The sequence below is a fragment of the Thalassophryne amazonica genome, chromosome 2 (genome assembly GCF_902500255.1).
Source record: "Thalassophryne amazonica chromosome 2, fThaAma1.1, whole genome shotgun sequence".
Lineage (NCBI taxonomy): Eukaryota > Metazoa > Chordata > Actinopteri > Batrachoidiformes > Batrachoididae > Thalassophryne > Thalassophryne amazonica.
The window spans coordinates 133,050,957-133,074,754 of NC_047104.1; the positions used below are offsets into that span (position 1 = coordinate 133,050,957).

General features: G+C 40.3%; 1 protein-coding gene and 1 long non-coding RNA gene across 2 annotated transcripts in view; one reads left to right on the forward strand and one right to left on the reverse strand.

Annotated features, from left to right (window-relative positions):
* Window positions 1-7,194, forward strand: part of tmem208 (transmembrane protein 208) — a 19,421-nt gene extending 12,227 nt beyond the window's left edge. Inside the window, exons 5-6 of the mRNA XM_034193768.1 lie at window positions 6,506-6,590; window positions 6,676-7,194. Of these exons, the coding sequence (XP_034049659.1) occupies window positions 6,506-6,590; window positions 6,676-6,813 (223 nt within the window). The 3' untranslated portion in view covers window positions 6,814-7,194. The remainder of the gene's footprint in view (window positions 1-6,505; window positions 6,591-6,675) is intronic.
* LOC117530834 lies at window positions 6,969-22,483 on the reverse strand. Its single transcript, XR_004566458.1, has 3 exons — window positions 22,473-22,483; window positions 11,817-11,824; window positions 6,969-7,836 (listed from the first exon to the last, which is right to left on the reverse strand). It is a non-coding gene; the product is annotated as an uncharacterized LOC117530834 (long non-coding RNA).
* Between the last annotated feature and the right edge of the window lie 1,315 nt (window positions 22,484-23,798).

Genomic DNA, 23,798 nt, shown 5'->3' on the forward strand with positions numbered 1-23,798 from the left:
AGGTCTTGTCTCAGAGTGATGCTGAAAAACTAATTCATGCATTTATTTCCTCTAGGCTGGACTATTGTAATTCATTATTATCAGGTTGTCCTAAAAGTTCCCTAAAAAGCCTTCAGTTAATTCAAAATGCTGCAGCTAGAGTACTGACGGGGACTAGAAGGAGAGAGCATATCTCACCCATATTGGCCTCTCTTCATTGGCTTCCTGTTAATTCTAGAATAGAATTTAAAATTCTTCTTCTTACTTATAAGGTTTTGAATAATCAGGTCCCATCTTATCTTAGGGACCTCGTAGTACCATATCACCCCAATAGAGCGCTTCGCTCTCAGACTGCAGGCTTACTTGTAGTTCCTAGGGTTTGTAAGAGTAGAATGGGAGGCAGAGCCTTCAGCTTTCAGGCTCCTCTCCTGTGGAACCAGCTCCCAATTCAGATCAGGGAGACAGACACCCTCTCTACTTTTAAGATTAGGCTTAAAACTTTCCTTTTTGCTAAAGCTTATAGTTAGGGCTGGATCAGGTGACCCTGAACCATCCCTTAGTTATGCTGCTATAGACGTAAACTGCTGGGGGGTTCCCATGATGCACTGTTTCTTTCTCTTTTTGCTCTGTATGCACCACTCTGCATTTAATCATTAGTGATCGATCTCTACTCCCCTCCACAGCATGTCTTTTTCCTGGTTCTCTCCCTCAGCCCCAACCAGTCCCAGCAGAAGACTGCCCCTCCCTGAGCCTGGTTCTGCTGGAGGTTTCTTCCTGTTAAAAGGGAGATTTCCTTCCCACTGTAGCCAAGTGCTTGCTCACAGGGGGTCGTTTTGACCGTTGGGGTTTTACATAATTATTGTATGGCCTTGCCTTACAATATAAAGCGCCTTGGGGCAACTGTTTGTTGTGATTTGGCACTATATAAAAAAATTGATTGATTGATTGATCACCATCATTTGCTAATTTTTTTAAAAACTTTTTAATGCTTGGTTGCTGTTTTTTTTTTTTTTTAATCTCTTATGTTATTTGTACCTGTGAGCTACAAGATACCCAAATTTCCCCAGGGGATTAATAAACTGTCTATCTAAACACCTATGACAGATATACAAAACTTACATATTATCGAACATTCTTTGGTATATCTAAAAGAATATACAGTGAGAATGTGTACTCATCATACATACAGTGCTATAAATAGGGATGTGAATCTTACAACTCACGATTCAATTTGATTCCGATTCTTGGGGTGACTATTCGATTCAGAATCGATTTTCGATTGAAAGAGAACTGAGAAATAGTTATATTACTTAAAAAAATGTTTATGTTTAAGAAAATGGAGCTTTACAAGGTTAATCAAGTGGTTCTAAAGATATAAATTTACTTATCTGCTTTGCTCGTTCAGAGTTGGCTGGCAGTTTAGCGAAGCGCTGGTCAGTAGTCGGCAGATACCGCTGCTGTGCTTCTTTTAGCTCCGGGTGATGGCGTAGCATGTGGGCTTGCAGATTTGAAGTGTTTCCCAAGTACTTGATTTTCATTTTGCAGATTTTGCACACTGCATAAGTTATGTCAAGCTCCTTCTTATGCAGCAAATAATATCCAAAATGCGCCCAAACATTTGCCTTCAGCAAAGATGGTGCTGGCTGAATTAGCTCTTCGTCCCCCATGCTAAGTTGCAGCTCATGAATGTTTGAAGCACGCCGGACCCTCCCCTCGCGGGGACGCTGTAGTAAGGAGGCCGTTGCCTGACAGACAGTACACGCAGCGAGTAAGCAAGAAAATGTTTTAAAAAATGCTTATTAAAAATCGATTCTTGGACATTTTGGATCGATTCAGAATCTTAATAAATAAGAATCGCGATTTGGACGTGAACCGATTTTTTTTTTTTTTTTTTCCCCCTCTTCTTTCCCCCGCCACCCCTAGCTATGAATATTGGAATATTGAGCAAATTTTGTACTGGGACCTGTATGTCTTAAAGTTGCATCCATATAATGAATGTGAATTCTGAATGAAGACTTTCAGCTTCAATTTTGGGGGAAATGCATCAAAATAGGGTGAATGAAGTAGGAATTGCATCAGATTTTGTATGTGTAGGTTAGACAACAAAGTAATAAACAAACAGTAGGTCCATACCAGGGGCCTGTACTACGAAGTGGGGTTAACTTACTCAGATGTAACCCAGGGTTAACTTCTTAAACCGGGGTTGACAAAACCTGGTGTTCTCAAATGGTGTTGATCGGTACTACGACGCTGATTAAGATGTTGATTTGTTGAACCTGTGTTAACCTAATTGGAGTTTGTGCACATTCACATAAAAGGGGCAGGTTGCAGCGCATGTCATCATTTTTCAGTGATGGCGTGGTCACCTTACTTTACCAAAGAATGCACGATTATTATGCGGAGCTACGAGGAATTTAAATTAACGTTAAGGGGGACATCGAACACATCGTCTGCCAATAAAGCAAGACAGGCTTGTTGGCAACGTATTGCTGATTGGGTAAATGCGTAAGTACAATTCAATTGTTCTCCAAATCTGTTACAGATGATTAACCTGTGGAATGTCTGATATGTGTAAAATAATGACCTTCTTTCATTAATTACGCCCAAATGCAACACGATTCAGAAGTGGACATAGGCCTACTAATAGATGTTAGGTTAATTTAATGTTTCCTAAATAGGCTACCTATCTAAGGATTGAAAGCCATTAATGGTCATTCTGTTAACATAGTTACATATATATCACTTTGGCATGAAGGTTATCCAACAGGACAGCCCCATGTGGGGAGAAAAAGAATGTGAAATATGTAATTGTATATTAGAATGTTTAGAAAAATCACCCAAACCAAAGCAACCATTATGTGGCTGAAATAAGTGAAAAGAAGATGAGCTTAGAGTGGACTACACAATAATGGGTATATGAAATAGGCCGAATAGAACGGCTGTACCTGCACATTGATACTGTGAAAAGATGTGCGATTGACATAATCGCCCTCATGCTCTCCCAGGGGTGCACTGATTGGGATTTGCGTGCAATCAATGGCTCCTATTACTCTTGGGAAACTTAGGAGAAATTGTTATTGATAAGCCCCACTTCGTCTAATTAATGGACATGCATTAGACCTATTTTGATATTAGTAATTACCCGCGATTGCATAAAACCCTTCTTTGATTTGCATTGCGGATAAATGGCCAGGGAAAATGACAAATGCATCCAACAGTTTAGATAGAGCAAGTACTACCTTGCGAATCATACGACATACAGTATTCTTGCTCAGATGTTCAGCATCACCGATGGAATACATAAATTGTCCACTGGCAAAATATCTAAGTGCAGGGCACATTATCTGCTCGATCGTCAGGGCATTGCTACAATGGGTGACGTTATAGACGTCTGGCCCGATCAGCTGACAAAGATAACGAATTCCCTCGGCTGAGAATCTATATCTTTCATGGAGAATATTGTCCGGGTATTGTAGAGAAGCTTGAATCTTCGACTGGACTGGGTTGCTTGACGTGAGGACGTTTCGCTTCAAATCGCAGAAGCTTCCTCAGCTAAAATTCTTGCTCTGGTGGTTGACTTCTGTCTTGACTCTTGTAGAGAAGAATAATCAAGAAGTCACAAAAGCTGGAGTTTTAAATCTAACCAGACCCCTCCTACCAAGAGGCAGACTGCTATAGGCTGGTGACTAAACAGTAGCTCTAATTAGCACTAATTAGTTACTCCACAAGTCATCAACTTACTCCCGAAGTTACGCTGATAAGCCAGTAACCCCGCTTCATAGTACAGGCCCCAGTTTCTGCACTTGAACCCGTGTCTGCAAGAAACACCACCCCTGAAGAAGAAGAAAAAAAGCCTTTATCGACCCTTTAAAATCAGAATTTAGGGGATGGGATGGTCTAGTGGTTAAGCGTTGAGCTTCAGACCAAAGGATCAGACCCCAGCCAGACTGGAAAATCTCTAAATTAATGTTAATCTCCTAGTTGCTTCTAGTGTATAGTGAGCACCTTGCATGGCAGCACCCATTACATTGTTGTGCAAGTGTGTCTATGTGAATGTGAGAGATAATTGTAAAGCGCAGATGGAAAAGCGCTATATAAATACAATTCATTTACCATTTTATTGTACATACATACATACATCACAATTTGTCGTCTGCATTTAACCCATCCTAATTACAACCCCAATTCCAATGAAGTTGGGACGTTGTGTAAAATGTAAATAAAAACAGAATACAATGATTTGAAAATCCTCTTCAACCTACACTGAATACACCACAAAGACAAGATATTTAATGTTCAAACTGATAAACTTTGTTTTTGTGCAAATATTTGCTCATTTTGAAATGGATACCTGCAACACGTTTCAAAAAAGCTGGGACAGTGGCATGTTTACCACTGTGTTACATCACCTTTCCTTCTCACAACACTCAATAAGTGTTTGGGAACTGAGGACACTAATTGTTGAAGCTTTGTAGGTGGAATTCTTTCCCATTCTTGCTTGATGTACGACTTCATATGTTCAACAGTCCGGGGTGTTTGTTTTCATATTTTGCGCTTCATAATGTGCCAGACATTTTCAATGGGCGACAGGTCTGGACTGCAGGCAGGCCAGTCTAGTACCCGCACTCTTTCACTACAAAGCCACGCTGTTGTAACACATGCAGAATGTGGTTTGGCATTGTCTTGCTGAAATAAGCAGGGACGTCCCTGAAAAAGACGTTGCTTGGATGGCAGCATGTGTTGCTCCAAAACCTGGATGTACCTTTCAGCATTGATGATGCCATCACAGATGTGTAAGTTGTCCATTTCATGGGCACTAACACACACCCATACCATCACAGATGCTGGCTTTTGAACTTTGTGCTGGTAACAATCTGGATGGTCTTTTTCCTGTTTTGTCCAGAGGACACAACGTCCATGATTTCCAAAAATAATTTGAAATGTGGACACATCAGACCACAGTCAGTGCATCATGGGAACCCCCCAGCAGTCTAAGTCTATAGCAGCATAACTAAGGGATGGTTCAGGGTCACCTGATCCAGCCCTAACTATAAGCTTTAGCAAAAAGGAAAGTTTTAAGCCTAATCTTAAAAGTAGAGAGGGTGTCTGTCTCCCTGATCCGAATTGGGAGCTGGTTCCAGAGGAGAGGAGCCTGAAAGCTGAAGGCTCTGCCTCCCATTCTACTCTTACAAACTCTAGGAACTACAAGTAAGCCTGCAGTCTGAAAGCGAAGCGCTCTATTGGAGTGATATGGTACTATGAGGTCCCTAAGATAAGATGGGACCTGATTATTCAAAACCTTATAAGTAAGAAAATTTTAAATTCTATTCTAGAATTAACAGGAAGCCAATGAAGAGAGGCCAATATGGGTGAGATATGCTCTCTCCTTCTAGTCCCTGTCAGTACTCTAGCTGCAGCATTTTGAATTAACTGAAGGCTTTTCAGGGAACTTTTAGGACAACCTGATAATAATGAATTACAATAGTCCAGCCTAGAGGAAATAAATGCATGAATTACTTTTTCAGCACCACTCTGAGACAAGACCTTTCTAGTTTTAGAGATATTGCGCAAATGCAAAAAAGCAGTCCTACATATTTGTTTAATATGCGCATTGAATGACATATCCTGATCAAAAATGACTCCAAGATTTCTCACAGTATTACTAGAGGTCAGGGTAATGCCATCCAGAGTAAGTATCTGGTTAGACACCATGTTTCTAAGATTTGTGGGGCCAAGTACAATAACTTCAGTTTTATCTGAGTTTAAAAGCAGGAAATTAGAGGTCATCCATGTCTTTATGTCTGTAAGACAATCCTGCAGTTTAGCTAATTGGTGTGTGTCCTCTGGCTTCATGGATAGATAAAGCTGGGTATCATCTGCGTAACAATGAAAATTTAAGCAATGCTGTCTAATAATACTGCCTAAGGGAAGCATGTATAAAGTGAATAACATTGGTCCTAGCACAGAACCTTGTGGAACTCCATAATTAACCTTAGTCTGTGAAGAAGATTCCCCATTTACATGAACAAATTGTAATCTATTAGATAAATATGATTCAAACCACCGCAGTGCAGTGCCTTTAATACCTATGGCATGCTCTAATCTCTGTAACAAAATTTTATGGTCAACAGTATCAAAAGCAGCACTGAGGTCTAACAGAACAAGCACAGAGATGAGTCCACTGAGGCCATAAGAAGATCATTTGTAACCTTCACTAATGCTGTTTCTGTACTATGATGAATTCTAAACCCTGACTGAAACTCTTCAAATAGACCATTCCTCTGCAGATGATCAGTTAGCTGTTTTACAACTACCCTTTCAAGAATTTTTGAGAGAAAAGGAAGGTTGGAGATTGGCCTATAATTAGCTAAGATAGCTGGGTCAAGTGACGGTTTATACATGCAAACCGTTAGCAAATCAGTCCCATGGTGTTTTATGTACTTGGTGCAAAAAGAGCCAAACGCAGAACACAATTTCTGTTAAAGCGCATTTTGTTGAGAGTTAATTCAATGTTTTCTGGCTTCAGGCACCTGAAAGATGTCATCCTTCTCACAGCCATAGTACAGGTGCTCAGCACCATCTCCTCTTATTTCTGGTATCTTTGGTTTCTGGTAAGAACTTTTGCACGTTGTTACTTTTAGATATCTCTCTGAATCATTTTCAGTCTCCTCACGTGTGTGTGTGTGTGTGTGTCAGGCGCCTGCACGTGCCCTGCACTTGCTGTGGGTCAACTTCTTGGGCCCGTGGTTTGCAGCTGAAAGCCCCTCAGCACCAGATGATGTGAATGAGAAGAAACAGAGACGACAGGAGCGCAGACAAATGAAGAGATTCTGATGCTGCAAAGCAGGTGGAGCAGTATTTTTATACACAGAATCTACAGAATATACAGATCATAATTAGTAGCTTGTAAGTTATTCAGGAATAATTTTAAGTTAAACTAAATCCAAATCTCACTGTATTGTTCATTTGTTTTTGCAGCTTTATGGTGATCTCCAGTCTTACTTTAAATTACAGGTTATGTTATGGTCCAAATATACTTTGTTTTTGTTTGTTTTCCCCCCTGGTTCAAACTGTTGCCTGACCTCCGTCTTGCAGTATGTTTCACCTGCATACTTTGAGTTTAAAGTACTGCCTGTGTCACTCTTGTTGGGGTATATAATTGTGTTGTTTTAGCTTTAATTTTTCAAAATGCGTTTTTGAAATAAAAGGTCATTGAGTGTGCAGTCAGTCCGTCGCAGCATTTCATTAAATTCTGTTTGATTTGTTCTCAGAAGTGCTTGCCGTCTGATTTGAAAAAGAACATGTCACATGTAAGGTTCCGATGTCTGATTTTAATCAGAAGGCCAAATATCAGCTTTTAGTGCCTTAAAATCATTTCAGCATCATCAAAATGAATGCACACTTTGTGTGCGAGCTCTCAGTGGGATTTCTGGCACGAGGAGTGATTTTAGTGTCTTAGAGTCATCGTTTTGAGTTTTACTGATCTTGCTGATCAGCATGCCGACCCAGTGAAGTTAGGAAAGTTAAATTCTTGCCGGTTTTGAATTTGTTTGGAATTCTCCTGATCTCGACTAGACTTTTGCCGACTTGTTCTGAGCGGTATGCCTGCTCGGGATGAATCTGCGTCAAACCCAGTCAGCCAAGAGCTGATTGGGAAAATCAAGCGAGGTGTGCCAAGTTGTAGCTCTGCATTTTACGGCACTAAATGGTGCCAAACTCTGCCAGGTGGAAGTGCAGCTTTAAAGTGGAGTTTGACATCCTGAATTAAACATATCAAAAGTCGGTCACAGTTGGAGTGTCACACTCTCTGTAAAACAGATGATGCCTCATGTTTGTATTCTGACACTGAGATAGGTTCTACCCTGCAGTATTCTTTGTATTCAGTTAATGTCATTTCGTGAAACACTATTTGCTTTTGTCACCATGCTTGTTGCATCTGCGTACCACTGTAAATAATAACACGAAAACCTCTCACCCTCCAGATGTCATAATTTTTGTTTCAAAGGCTCCTCATTTGAATATAAATAAATAAATGTCCTTGAAGATTTCACCGTTTGTTGGTTTGTAGATTTCTGATGGAGAATGATGCACAGTACTGTAAAAATTATTTGAACAAGGCCAGTATTTCTGACAATTAGCGAGGCACGCACAGGATTAATGTAGTCAGTGAGTGTGGGTTAGCAAAATTTTCATAACTATTAAATGTAATGCAATGCTAAAATACCCTCGGCCGTATGAGCATTGTCTTCTTTGTAGTTTGCAGTTGTTTAATTGGTATCCCGGTGTGAATGTGTGTGTACGGTGGTCCCTCGCTATAACGCGGTTCACCTTTCATGGCCTCGCAGTTTCGCAGATTTTTTTTTTTTTTTTTTTTTTTTGTGCAGTTTTGCATGCTGCTTTTTTCTTTTTCTTTTTTTTCTTTTTTTTAACAGTGCATTGTTCTGCGTCCTTATCAGGCGGGCCGGTCGCGGCACTGGTCAGCATCACCGCGATTGCTCTCACTGCTTCCAATGCGATTACTGAGTCTGCGGGCTCGGTAAGCACCGCAGCGGGCCACTCACACCGCCCCCCTGTCTGCTGTGCGGAGCTGCGGACAACTCTGGCAACAGGTCCAGAGACTACGCTCGTTGTTTTGATGCGGAGCACTCTGGCAGTCCGCAAGGATAGACTTCTTGCGGAAAAATCTGCAGCGCCTGCTGCATGGTCTCGGTAACCACAGCCGCAGAGCTCTGTGGCCATGACTTGGATTCATTGCGGGTCCCGCATCCGTACCCCCGGAGGCAGTGAGCGAAGGGAGAGCACGCGCATTGTGTTCTGCGTGTGTCTGTTTATAATCTTTTTGCCCAGAAGAAAAAGAGAGTGTTTACACAGGAGAGAAAAGTGACATGTTAATGCTTGAGACAATGCTTGAGAAAAGTGTATAAAGTGTATAGTGAGGGATTATACAGCCTTAAAACATCTATAATAATTGTAAAAAATAACGCTGACTACTTTGCGGATTTCGCTTATTGCGGGTTATTTTTAGAAGGTAACTCCCACAATAAACGAGGGACCTGTGTGTGTGTGTGTATATATATATGTATATATATATATATATATATTTTTTTTTTTTTTTTTGTTTGTTTGTTTTTTTACACACACAGTGAGGAAAATAAGTATTTGAACACCCTGCGGTTTTGCAAGTTCTCCCACTTAGAAATGATGGCGGGGTGTGAAGTTTTCATCTTAGGTGCATGTCCACTGTGAGAGACATAATCTAAAAATAAATAAATAAATAATCCGGAAATCACAATGTATGATTTTTTTTTTTATATATAATTTATTTGTATGTTACTGCTGCAACTCAGTATTTGAACACCTACCAACCAGCAAGAATTCTGTCTCTCACAGACCTGTTAATTTTTCTTTAAGAAGCCCTCTTATTCTGCACTCTTTACCTGTATTAATTGCACCTGTTTGAACTTGTTGCCTGTATAAAAGACACCTGTTCACACACTCACACTCCAACCTGTCCACCATAGCCAAGACCAAAGAGTTAAGGACACCAGGGACAAAACTGTAGACCTGCAAAAGGCTGGGATGGACAACAGGCAAGCAGCTTGGTAGAAGACAACAACTGTTATGACTATTTATTAGAAAGTGGAAGAAGCACATGACTGTCAGTCTCCCTCGGTCTGGGATTCCATGCAAGATCTCACTTTGCGGAGTAAGGATGATTCTGAAAAAGCTCAGAACTACACAGGAGGACCTGGTCAATGACCTGAAGAGAGCTGGGACCACAGTCACGAAGATTACATTAGTAACACATGATGCTGTCATGGTTTAAAATCCTGCAGGGCAGCAATGTCCTCCTGCTCAAGCCAGCACATGTCCAGGCCCGTTTGAAGTTCACCAGTGACCATCTGGATGATCCAGAGGAGGCATGGGAGAAGGTCATGTGGTCACTTTAGACCAGAATAGAGTTTTTTGGAATCAACTCCACTTACCATGTTTAGAGGATGAGAAAAACCCCAAGAAAACCATCCCATCCGTTAAGCATGGGGGTGGAAACATCATACTCTGGGGGTGCTCTTCTGCAAAGGGGACAGGACGACTGCACCGTATTGAAGGGAGGATGGATGGGGTCATGTATTGTGAGATTTTGGCAAACAACCTCCTTCCCTCAGTAAGAGCATTGAAGATGGGTCATGGCTGGGTCGTCCAGCATGACAGTGACCCTAAACACAGCCAGGGCAACTAAGAATGGGCTCCGTAAGAAGCATTTCAAGGTCCTGGAGTGGCCTGGCCAGTCTCCAGACCTGAACGCAATAGAAAATCTTTGGAGGGAGCTGAAACTCCAAACCTGAAAGATTTGGAGATCTGTATGGAGGAGTGGACCAAAATCCCTGTTGCAGTGTGTGAAAACTTGGTCAAGAACTACAGGAAACGTTTGGCCTCTGTAATTGCAAACAAAGGCTACTGTACCAAATATTAACATTGATTTTCACAGGTGTTCAAATACGTATTTGCAGCAGTAACATACGAATAAATAAAAAAATCATACATTGTGACTTCCGGATTTTTTGTTTTTTTAAGATTATGTCTCTCACAGTGGACATGCACCTAAGATGAAAATTTCAGACCCCTCCATGATTTCTAAGTGGGAGAACTTGCAAAACTGCAGGGTGTTCAAATACTTATTTTCCTCACTGTAGGTGCATCCTGTTTCAACTGATCATCCTTGAGATGTTTCTACAGCTTAATTGGAGTCCACCTGGGGCAAATTCAGTTGATTGGACATGATTTGGAAAGACACACCTGTCTACATATAAGGTACCACAATTGACAGTGCATGTCAGAGCACAAACCAAGCATGAAGTCAGAGGAATTGTCTGTAGGCCTCTAAGACAGGATTGTCTTTAGGCACAGATCAGGGGAAGACATTTCTGTTGCTTTGACGGTCTCGATGAGCACAGTGGCCTCCATCATCCATAAATGGAAGATGTTTGGATCCACCAGGACTCTTCCTAGAGCTGGACACCTGTCTAAACTGAGAGATCAGGGGAGAAGGACCTTAGTCATGGAGGAGACTAAGAACCTCATCGTCACTCTGTCAGAGCTCCAACATTCCTCTGTGGAGAGAGGAGAACCTTCCAGAAGGACAACCATCTCTGCAGCAATCCACCATTCAGGCCTGTATTGTAGAGTGGCCAGACGGAAGCCACTCCTTAATAAAAGACAAACGGCAGCCTGCCTGGAGTTTGTCAAAAGGAACCTGGAGGACTCTCATACCACAAGAAACAAAATTTGTGGGTCTAATGGGACAAAGATTGAACTCTTTGTGGGATTGCTAGGTGTCATGTTTGGAGGAAACCAGGCACCATCCCTATAGTGGAATATGGTGGTGGCAGCATCATGCTGTGGAGATGTTTTTCAGCAGCAGGAACTGGGAGACTAGTCAGGATTGAGGGAAAGATGAATGCAGCAATGTACAGAGACATCCCAGACCTGAATCCGATTGAACTTTCGAGAGATCTGAAAATAGCTGTACCCCGACACTCCCCATCCAACCTGATAGAGCTTGAGAGGTGCTGCAAAGAGGAATGAGCAAAACTGCCCAAAGATAGGTGCACCAAGCTTGCGGCGTCATATTCAAGAAGACTTGAGGCTGTAATTTCTACCCAAAGTGCATCAACAAGGTACTGAGCAAAGGATGTGAATATTTGTGTAAAAATTCAACAAAACCTTTTTTCAGGCTATTATTATGGGGTGTTGTGAGTAGAATTTTGAGGGGGAAAATGAATGTACTCCATTTCGGAATAAGGCCGTTACAACAAAATGTGGAAAAAGTGAAGTACTGTCAATACTTTCCAGATGCACTAGCACAGCTCAGTGTTCAAAGGATTCACCAGAAGAATACCAGCATCCAAAGTCATGCCAAAATGTCTAAGGAGTGATGACAAGATTAGGGAACTTTTGTCAGCAAGGGTCAGGATGGGGGAAGGATGAATGGAGCAATGTACAGAGACATCCTGGATGAAAACCTGCTCCAGAGCACTCTTGACCTCAGACTGGGGTGACGGTTCATCTTTCAGCAGGACAATGACCCTAAGCGCACAGCCAAGATATCAAAGGAGTGGTTCTGGACGACTCTGAATGTCTTGGACCAGCCAGAGCCCAGACTGATTGAACATCTCTGGAGAGATCTGAAAATGTCTGTGCACCGACGCTCCCATCCAACCTGATGGAGCTTGAGAGGTGCTGCAAAGAGAAATGAGCAAAACTGCCCAAAGATAGGTGCACCATGGCATCATAGTCAAGAAGACTTGAGGGCTGTAATTTCTGCCAAAGGGGCATTAACAGAATATTGAGCAAAGGAATCCATTTTGGAATAAGGTTGTAACATAAAATGTGGAAAAAGTGATGCGCTGTATTTACTCTAACTTGGTGGAGTTTGTTGGAACAAACAACTTTTATTGGAATTGTCAACTAAAAAAAAATGGTGCTTTGCTTTTTTTAAGCCAAACATTTGTTTTTAGAATGTTTCTGGGAGGACAGATGAGTGGGAGCCACGTGTTATTTCATAAGTGCTGTTTCTGTACTTCCGTTTTCCATACATTAAAAAATGACTTTGTTTCACTTGATATGACTTGGAAACAGACAACGAGACTCTGACCTTCACATTGGTGTGCCTGCATACAGCATAAAAACGTCAAAGGAATTCAACCATCAAGTAAGGAAGAAACCCTAAATACAAAGTTCCCCAAATCTATAAAATGCTGAAATGCAAACAGCTAATTTATCTGGCTTGTTTCCTGTGGGGCCAATCGTCCCAGAAGGCTTTAGAAAATGCTTTGACTTTGAATTTTAGTTTGAGGTCTGCCCACCCTCATTCCAACCCTGTGGTCCTTTACTGTCTCTATTATAGGGTTACAAACAAAGCAACCAAAATTAGCAGCACAGCATCCAGTTGTCAGGGCCAATCCCAGATGTGGGCTTTGAGAGGGACCATGTTGAGTTGTAATTTAGCACCAAACCGCTCAGTGGCATGTAAACCCACCCCCAAAATCAAACCCTCAGTTAGTGCTTTGTGACTCTTAAGCAGTCTGTAGGAGGTTCTGCAGAACTGGAGAGTCTGTGTGTTTATTCCAATTGAGTGTCCAATGTTTGATTTTACGGAAAACATTTTCACTGGAGAAGCTGCACATTTTCTTTTTCCCATATCCTGCTTTGCCTTTTCTTATTCTTGTTCATTCTCAGTTGAAATTCATGTTGTTAATGACTGTTTACATGCAGCCAATAACCCTTTCATAACCGGAATATTAGCAATAACCCGGTTGTGTACGGCCATGTAAACACCTGCAAAAACCCGAATATGCTCATATTCTGTTTTTAAAACCCGAATATGACCCCTGGGTTACTCTTTTCTAACCCGAATTCAGGTAATGTAAACAGGCATCGAAATAATCCCCATAGAAAGGAACATTATTTTGTGTTCTGCGCATGTCCTATCTGCAAGGAAGCTTGGTCTTTTGAGTATGGCAACTACTTGTATGCAGCGCGCGCAACCCACCGGACACCACAGAAGCAGAGGTAAACAAGCATGTGGAAATCCAGACATGGCAGCACAGCACCACACTTTTGGTACGAGGAGGAAACAGAGTACTTCATTAGTATTGTGAAAGACATGAATATAATGTCTTTTATTGACGGTAGAAAGTACAGAGATAGCGACATTTACAAGAAGGTGGCTGAAAAGTTACGCTAAGCAGGATTTGCACGAACGCCAGACCAAATCAAGCACCGGTGGAAGACGTGCTTCACTGTTTAGATGGGGATATTCCAAATGATACCAATGACCATGTATACAGGAGTAACTGTCTGCTTAAGCATGTAAACGGGTTATTCCTAATGATTCAGAAACCGGAATATTGACCTTAGCCCGAATATTAATGTAAATGTATGTAAATGTAGCCACAGAAAGCGTATACAACCCCCAAATCAGATAAAGTTGGGATATTACGGAAAATACATTAAAAAACAAACAAAAATGCAGTGATTCTTTGTTTATTTCTTTTTAGACAGCATGAACCCCAGATATTTCATGTTTTTCTGGTCAACTTCAGTTAATATACAGTAGTGTTTAGAATAATAGTAGTGCTATGTGACTAAAAAGATTAATCCAGGTTTTGAGTAGATTTCTTATTGTTACATGGTAAACAAGGTACCAGTAGATTCAGTAGATTCTCACAAATCCAACAAGACCAAGCATTCATGATATGCACACTCTTAAGGCTATGAAATTGGGCTATTAGTAAAAAAAAATAAAAGTAGAAAAGGGGGTGTTCACAATAATAGTAGTGTGGTATTCAGTCAGTGAGTTCGTCAATTTTGTGGAACAAACATGTGAATCAGGTGTCCCCTATTTAAGGATGAAGCCAGCACCTGTTGAACATGCTTTTCTCTTTGAAAGCCTGAGGAAAATGGGACGTTCAAGACATTGTTCAGAAGAACAGCGTAGTTTGATTAAAAAGTTTACTGGAGAGGGGAAAACATACGCAGGTGCAAAACATAGGCTGTTCATCTACAATGATCTCCAATGCTTTAAAATGGACAAAAAAACCAGAGACGCATGGAAGAAAATGGAAAACAACCATCAAAATGGATAGAAGAATAACCAGAACGGCAAAGGCTAACCCATTGATCAGCTCCAGGATGATCAAAGACAGTCAGGAGTTACCTGTAAGTGCTGTGACAGTTAGAAGACGCCTGTGTGAAGCTAATTTATTTGTAAGAATCCCCCGCAAAGTCCTTCTGTTAAATAAAAGACGTGCAGAAGAGGTTACAGTTTGCCAAAGAACACATCAACTGGCCTAAAGACAAATGGACCCAAAAAGAACAATTTTACTCTCATCAGTCCACAAAATATTCCTCCAAGGGCCGCAGACAGTTTGTGAGATGACCCCCAAACTTTGAATTTAAGCCACAGTTCACAGTGAAGACAGTGAAGCATGGTGGTGCAAGCGTCATGATATGGGCATGTTTCTCCTACTATGGTGTTGGGCCTATATATCGCATACCAGGTATCATGGATCAGTTTGGATATGTCAAAATACTTGAAGAGGTCATGTTGCCTTATGCTGAAGAGGACATGCCCTTGAAATGGGTGTTTCAACAAGACAATTACCCCAAGCACAGTAGTAAACGAGCAAAATCTTGGTTCCAAACCAACAAAATTAATGCCTTGCAGATGTGAAGAAATCATGAAAAACTGGTTATACAAATAAATACTAATTTAGTGATTCACAGGGTTGCTAAAAAAGCAGTTTGAACATAATAGTTTTGAGTTTGTAGCGGCAACAGCATATACTACTATTATTGTGAAGCTGTTGTGATTATTGTGCCTTTTCTACTTTTTTTTTTTTTTTATTAATAGCCCCATTTCATAGCCTTAAGAGTGTGCATATCATGAATGCTTGGTCTTGTTGGATTTGTGAGAATCTATTGGTACCTTGTTTCCCATGTAACAGTAAGAAATATACTCAAAATCTGAATTAATCTTTTTAGTTGCATAGCACAACTATTATTCTGAACATAGTAGAGAAGCTTGAATCTTCGACTGGACTGGGTTGCTTGACATGAGGACGTTTCGCTTCAGATCACAGAAGCTTCCTCAGCTAAAATTCTTGCTCTGGTAGTCTGACTTCTGTCTTGACTCTTGTAGAGAAGAATAAACCAGAAGCCAACAAAAGCTGGAGTTTTTAACGTAACCAGACCCCTCCTACCGAGAGGCTTCGTCAAGGGAGCCATCAGGGGAGGCTTCCGTCCCATCATTAGGAGAATGCTAACTAGAGCACAATAGATGCTAATTAGAGCTATTGTTTAGTCACTAGCCTATAGCAGTCGTCCTCTCGGTAGGAGGGGTCTGGTTAGGTTAAAAACTCCAGCTTTTGTTGGCTTCTGGTTTATTCTTCTCTACAAGAGTCAAGACAGAAGTCAGACTACCAGAGCAAGAATTTTAGCTGAGGAAGCTTCTGTGATTTGAAGCGAAACGTCCTCACGTCAAGCAACCCAGTCCAGTCGAAGATTCAAGCTTCTCTACTATGGAAACCACCTGGACAACTGAGAGCCTACACAGAAACATTATTCTGAACACTACTTGTACATCCATCCCAGCGTTTAGGTCTGTAAGACATTCCGAAAAACGTTAGGATGCTAAAGCATTTACCACTTTGTAATGTTGCCATTCCTTCTCACACCACTTAAGACATTTTGGCATTGAGGATTACAAGTGTGTAGCTGCCATCAAAGGCAACTGCCATTATATTTAATTCATTATTTTAATACTCTTGTAAAAAGGCAATAAATACACAGTATTGTTTAATTTAAAAGGTTGAAGAATAAATAAGTAATCATTTCAAGTAAATTCATGTAAATATAGTTTGTTAATTTTGAATAAAAACACTTCAAGAAGGGAAACTTATGCTTTGTTCTGCACATTCAGGGAATACAGTTGGTGCCATTAGAAGCCACACAAGGAGAAGTGACGTTACCTTTATTCCTTTTGCGTAAATGCGACCAATGAGGTAGTTTTTTTTGTTGGTTTCTGTGGTACTGTTTTATTCATCTGCTTATGTGTATTTCTATTTTATTTTGTGTAAGTTCTTTGTATTTTTGTGAGCTAATTATGTTTTATATTTTTCTGTCTTGGTTCTGACGCATTATGGAGACATATTGGGGCATGTGAAGGCATGTTGGCCAAAATAAATGTCTGTTAAACCCAAGAATGATGTTGAGCCTTGATTAAACTCAAAAGGAGTAACAGTGATTAATCATTTCTGGTGTTATCTTGTCCCATTCTCCCTGCAAACACATCTTATGGCCCCTTCACATATAACAAGACATAATTCTTGTATTGTCTGCTCTTTATAACAGGAATTAAATATTCTAACAGACAAAACGAAACCCATTTGTTTCCTCAATTCCAACACAGACCATCAAGCGTCAATGAAACATCATTAAAAGTAACATGATTGCATTACATTTAAACAGTACATTAATTATTATATTGTTCTGTGTGCGCTCATTATTTGGTCCTTACACAATTTCTATGATTTATGTACATTTGTACATTTAATTGCTTCCGCTGCTGTGTGATTGTGATGTAGCATCACACTTCTCACGTGGTTCCACTGTGTTTGTATGCGTGCACACAAGCATGCACGAAACCGTCGCCACAGGATTGTACGGCATCCGTAAAACGGTTATCTGACCGTCTGTCCCTCCCAACACTGGCTAGAATTTTTCCAGGGTTCCCCAATTCAGCCTTTTTTGGCTTCATTCATCCGATTTCATTTTATGTGTGAAGGGGTCATTAATGTGTGCAACGGTATGGTGTTGGTGCATTTTTTTTTTTTTTTTTTTTGGAAATTTCTCCACATATTCTCTAGTGGGGACAGGTCAGGATTACAGGCAGGCCAGTGCAGTAACTGAGTCGTTTTTGCTGCAGCCATGCCTTTGTAATGTGCACAGAATGTGGTTTTGCATTGTCTTGTTAAAAAACACAGACATCTCAGGAGAAGATTCAAATCTCAATGTACCTGCATTAATCCTGCCATAACAAAAGTGTGAATTATCTTTGCCAAGAGCACTGACAATGCCATTTCATGACAGTCCCTGGCTTTTGGATTTGTTATTGATGACAGTCTAGGTGGACCTTTACATCTTTGGTTTGGATCACATGGTGTCCATTTCTTCCAAAAAAAGAAAAAAAAAAGATCTGGAATACTGATTTGTCTGACTGCAATGCACATTTTCATTGTCTGATGGTCTAACTGGGATGCCTCCAAGTTTTAAGTGGCATTTGTAAATGCAACTATATTGTAATGCTTGACTATTGATGAATGACACTTCTTGATGCAGTGCGGTCTGAAGGGTTGAAGATCACTGGTGTTCAGCTTAAGCTTGCACCCTTACACTTTGAACACTGAAATTCCTCCACATTCCTGTAATTCAGTTTATTTATTTCAATTCAATTTATACGTATATCACCTAATCACAACATAAGTTGCCCTGTGAAATGATATAATGAACTGCAGAGGAACACTGTTTTTAAACATTTCATTAATTTTCTCACACATTTGTTGACAAAAACTGGAGATTACTGCCTATCTTCACTCCTCAAAGACTCAGCCTTTCGTGAATATTAGCTTTTGTATCAAATCATTACAATCACCTGTTTGAAATATAATTTTATTACATTTTTACCTCATGAGCCCTGAATTGCCCCTGTCCCAACTTTTTGGGGAATGCATTGCAGGCCTTAAATGGATGCATATTAACATTTGAAAGGAACAACAAAGTCTGAAATATGTTGGGTTCATACTGTAAGACAGAAAGTCTGCAGTAAGACAGAAACCAAAGTAAATATGTCACTTTTTTGTTGTTGGTTTTTGCATAACATTCCAACTGTTTTTGATTTGGTGTGATTATTTTCTGCTTGTTCAGTTTTTATGTTATTCCTTTAAGGATGAACTCTTATGTAAAACCTGTTACATAATAACTGTGATAAATATAAATGAAACTAAAATGTGAAGAAACATTAAGCTTGACAGCAGCAAAGGAATTGGACATAACAAAAACATGTCTTATTGGGTCTAAAACATTGCTTTCAACTGTATGGGTCAGTCAAAACAGGAAATTGCGGGGCATTGGTGCCACAGTCAAGCTTTTGACCCTTGAACCACAGCACTCCCCATCTTTGATGTCAAGAGAGAGCATCACAAGCAATTAGCTGCAATGCAAACCATATTCCCTCAAACATTCTGCCTCTGCTGTGTGAACAGAATCAACACTGAGATGAATACACCCACAGGAAACTGGCTAAACTTTGAAGTGGAGCCCTATCTACACCCGGCGTTAAGCAGCACAGATAGTCGCTGCTAGTTTCTGTGCATGCATGAGTGTGCTAGGCTTAAAATGATGTGTGGTCAGATGCTTTGCTGTTTGTACCCCAGATCACCAAAACCTTGGTTTGAAGTTGAGTTTTGTATGGTGCAATATTCAGATGGACCATACAGGCCTGAAGACCAACTTCCAACGTCCATCCTTGCAGCATCGCTACTTCCAATGAAGCAGATCCAGTTGGTCCAGATCCATGGACCACCTGGGCAGCAACTTGGATGGAAAACAGAAATGAAAACTGAGAAAGTTGACCAATTTTAACATCAACTTAAAAATCTATTTAACATGTATTAACCATGCTCGTGGCAGAAAATTTCTCATTTACCACGACAAAAAAACCTACTTTTATGAGACTGAATCCTTCTCCGAGTTGATGTGACTAATATAAGTGGGAGACCAGCAACGATGCAGTAAGGCTAATCAGGAGTTTTGATCAGATGTGTCTTCAATCTGCATTTAAAGTACTCAACAGAATCAGACTACCTTATCTCAGTTGTCAGGTTACACTATGCACAATTATTAGGTAAGTGAGTATTCTGATCTTATTTCCGTGAATATATTCCTGTGCATCTAACCTAAATGCTGATTGGAATTAAACTGCAATTAATGAGGTTTGTTATGTTTTACATACCAGGATTATACACAAGACAGTAAGTCCAAAATAACACACAGTGGAATGCTGGAGCTCTGACAGAGTGACCATCGGGTTCTTGGTCACCTCCCTCACTAAGGTCCTTCTCCCCCGATCGCTCAGTTTAGACATGCAGCCAGCTGTAGGAAGAGTCCTGGTGGATCCGATCTTCTTCCATTTATGGATGATGGAGGCCACTGTGCTCATTCGGACCTTCAAAGCAGCAGAAACATTTCTGTACCCTTCCTCAGATTTGTGCCTCAAGACAATCCAGTCTCAGAGGTCTACAGACTATTCCTTAGACTTCATGCTTGGTTTGTGCTCTGACATGCACTGTCAACTGGGATCTTATATGTAGACAGGTGTGTGTTTTTCCAAATCATGTCCAATCAACTGAATTTACCCCAGGTAGACTCCAATTAAGCTGTAGAAACATCTCAAGGATGATCAGTGGAAACAGGATAAACCTGAGCTCAATTGTGAGCTTCATGACAAAGGCTGTGAATACTTATGAACGCGTGATTTTAGTTTTTTTATTTTTAATAAATTTGCAAATATATATATATATATCTTTTTTCACATTGTCATTATTGGGTATTATGTGTAGAATTTTGAGGAAAAAATAATTTCATCCATTGAAATAAGACTGTAACATAACAGAATGTGTAAAAAGTGCAGTGCTGTGAATACTTTCCGGATGCATCGTACGTTAATAACCCACCATTTATGTGTCTGTAGTGTGTGTTTGTGTTTGTGTGTTTTAAACTAAGCTTCTTTGTCTGTTGGCTACACAGTTAATAGTATTTAGTTTACTATAATATTTATTATACCATGGTCAGTGAGAATTCCATGTCTAACTGCTGTGCATTATTTTCGTGTATACGCAGACGTAGTTCGGCGAGTTAAGTCGCTGTAATATCGTTTCACTCTGTTCATCACCATAGCAACACACAAATCAGTTGGCACAGATCAACTGTGTTTTGACAGGTGAATGACAGAAACGTGATAAAACATGGTTTTCCAAGTGAATTTTAATATTTTTGGCCAAAATAAAACGTTTGAGGAATGGAAAAAGCAAACGAGAAGAACAGCAAAAGCAACGGCATAAAGATTTAACATCCGATGAACTGGACAAGAAAGAAGACGGGAAAGAATAAGAGAACACGAAAAAAGTTAACTTAAATATTTGTGTGTTAGCTCACTGTGTGGGACCATGATATAAGCGGATTAAACAAGGAGAAGCTGTGCATTATGGGTGATTCTTAGATTACGGGCACTTATGTCCTTTGATCATATTGTATGAAAAACAGAAAAAAGGGGAAATTTCACACATATAGTTATCTTTACAATGAAAGTGTGTTAAGAAATTTGTTCTAGTAGTCTATGATGACTTTTTCACCTTTTTTCAGCATCATTATATGCAAATATTGCCGTTTTGTGCTTGTCCTGTTGTGAAAGTGTAGTGACACGGACCCACAACAGGGGGCGCAAATGAACGGTCAATAGATGAGAATTAATGTGTGAAGGAGCACAACGAACATACAGACAATCTCAGAATATGATTACAGTCAATCCACAAAGTGACGTGTGGGCAGGCTCGAGGATAGAAGACGTCTGTCCTGAGAAGAGCCGGAACCACACGATTTCCGCCGCCACCGAACCTGGTGAATACTGGAGCCGCCAAGTCCCAAATTCCCAGGTGATCACCGTCCCCGACTGTCGGATCTGGTACTGCTGGCGAGAACAAAGACAGTCAAGTGTGGGTGTGTGTACACCCAGTAACAATTATGGTGGGAATGCCACCTCCACCTCTCACACAATATCCTGCTGAGTACCGCAGTGATTCCTCAGGGAAAAAGAGTACAGTCTAGCACTCAATCAGCTCCCGCAGACAGAGGATAACAGGTACTCCTGCAAAGACTCACAATATACAGATTGATGTGTAAAACACAAACAGCTGAGTATATTACCTCCAATGAAGTACGATATCTCGGCGATGAGGTGGAGATGACGTCTGGGTTTTATGGAGTGCGATGATGAAGAACGAGTGACAGCTGTCACTCCCGGCTGTGTCCGTGGCGGCAGCGCCCTCTCGTGCCTGAAGCCCGCACTTCAGGCAGGGCGCCCTCTGGTGGTGGGCCAGCAGTACTTCCTCTTCTGGCGGCCCACACAACAGTCCCACACCCAGACTTTTGATCTTCAATGATAAAAATGAATGGTAAAAATCGTTTTTATAATGTTTTAAAATATCTCTGAATAAAATATCAGTAAAATAATCAAAACATAATTGGGGTATTCAATGTCATACAACTGTTGTGATTTTTTTATACAAAATGTAGTTGTCCCACACTATTGCCGTAATTTCCACCACAACACTGTAATGTCCCTTTAAACAGTTTGTATGAAAGATTGTTTGGGTAATTTCTATGGAGATAAACTGTGACATCAGAGCACATGTATATAGCGCCAAATCACAACAAACAGTTGCCCCAAGGCGCTTTATATTGTAAGGCAATGGTGTGGTGGAAATTACATTTACAAGGCCAATAGTGCCCGTAGTTAAAGAATCACCCTTATACGGTTTGAATGTACTTTGCGGAGTAACTCTGCTTCGCGTCGTGCATTCAAACTGTATAATGCACGGCTTCTCATTGTTTAATCCTTACATACATGTTTCTTTGTCCCCTTTGATGCTCAAATGTTGTGCATTTTCCTGCTCTCGATTCATAATTTTGAAGCCATTCAAAAATAGCACCTTTTGCCATATGTATTTCTAGGGTTTTATGTGTGTGTGTGTGTGTGTGTGTGTGTGTGTGTGTGTGTGTGTTTGTGTGTGTGTGTGGAGGCTGCATAGTCTGATTGCTCTTGCTTTGTTTGGTCCTCCTGAAGCGAGGTTTTCTGTCTTGGCGCCACAGCCCACAAGACACTGAGGGACACACTCCATCACGTTTGGTTCCCTTCCTTTGTTTTGTCACCACTTCCTTCCTTGTGTTTTTAGATACTGTTCCCATTGGTGGACGTCTGAGCAATACAATACTGTGAAAGTAAACAACTGCACAAATATAACGGTCTGGAACATACCCTCTTATCAAGCAAGCTACTGGGGATCCTCATGTGTACCATACTGTACATTTTAGAATACTGCAAGTTGCACATTCTTCAAAACTAGGGTCTGATTGTAAAACCCCAAATAACTAGAGGACTTTCAAGGAGGACATACCTCCAGCCGCTCTTTCCACAACAATCAAGCTTCATGCTTCCAATTCAGAATTAAAAAAAAAAAATTGCATCTCTGATGTACCTTCTGGCAATTTGTAACTCAGTGTTGAGGTCTTCTTTTTAAGAAAATCCTCCTCTACACCACTTCATCATGAAGCTGTATAACTGGTGATACAAAATGCAATTTCTCCAATCACAGCCACATAAGCCTATAACTTTTTCTGGGTGGTCCAGAGGTCTTGGTGGCTTTCTTCACTCTTCTTGCACAGTAACTCAGTTTTGAGAACTGTCTACTCCATGCAGATTTACCGTAGAGTGCCATACTGTTTGTATTTCTTCATAATTGATGTAAATAAAGTTGAAGACATATTCAGTGGCAGCTTTACCCTCAGAGAGCCTCGTCCACAAAAGACTCCAAGCTGTCAGTGATGTTAAAGGGGCAATACGCGGTATTAAGAACAGGGGTATGTAAACGTTTGGTCAGGGTCATTTGGGAAGTTTCTGTTGTCATTATGATTTAAAAAGAGTAAACACAGTTGTTTGATAGTAAATGGCTTCACCCAACCACTAATCATGAGAAAAAAAAAAGTTTTTGTGTGATCTTTTGTATTCTCCAAAAAAATGGCCAAAAAGGTGCAGATATTTTCTAATGTCTGACTGTAAATTAAGCTAAAATATTAAAATATTATATGTAATATTATATATACCCATATATTTTTGTTGTCACTAGCAGGAAATGAGCTCAGAAGTCGTGTGGTTCCAAGGTCTCCAGTTAGCGCACATACTGTATTTCAGGATGATTGAATGCTGCCGTGATTTAAAAAGAAAAAAAAAATTATCAGTGTAATTTAATTTATTTTTTTAAGATTTGCCAGTCAAACAGAAAATAATTCCATGCTGCGTTATGTTGTTCTGTTATTTTTTATTACCCCATTCTTACTGTTTATTATTTATGTTACATATATATTTTTAAATTTGTGGTATTTTGTGTAATCTGGTGTTACACACGTTTAGCTGTTGTTTTGGT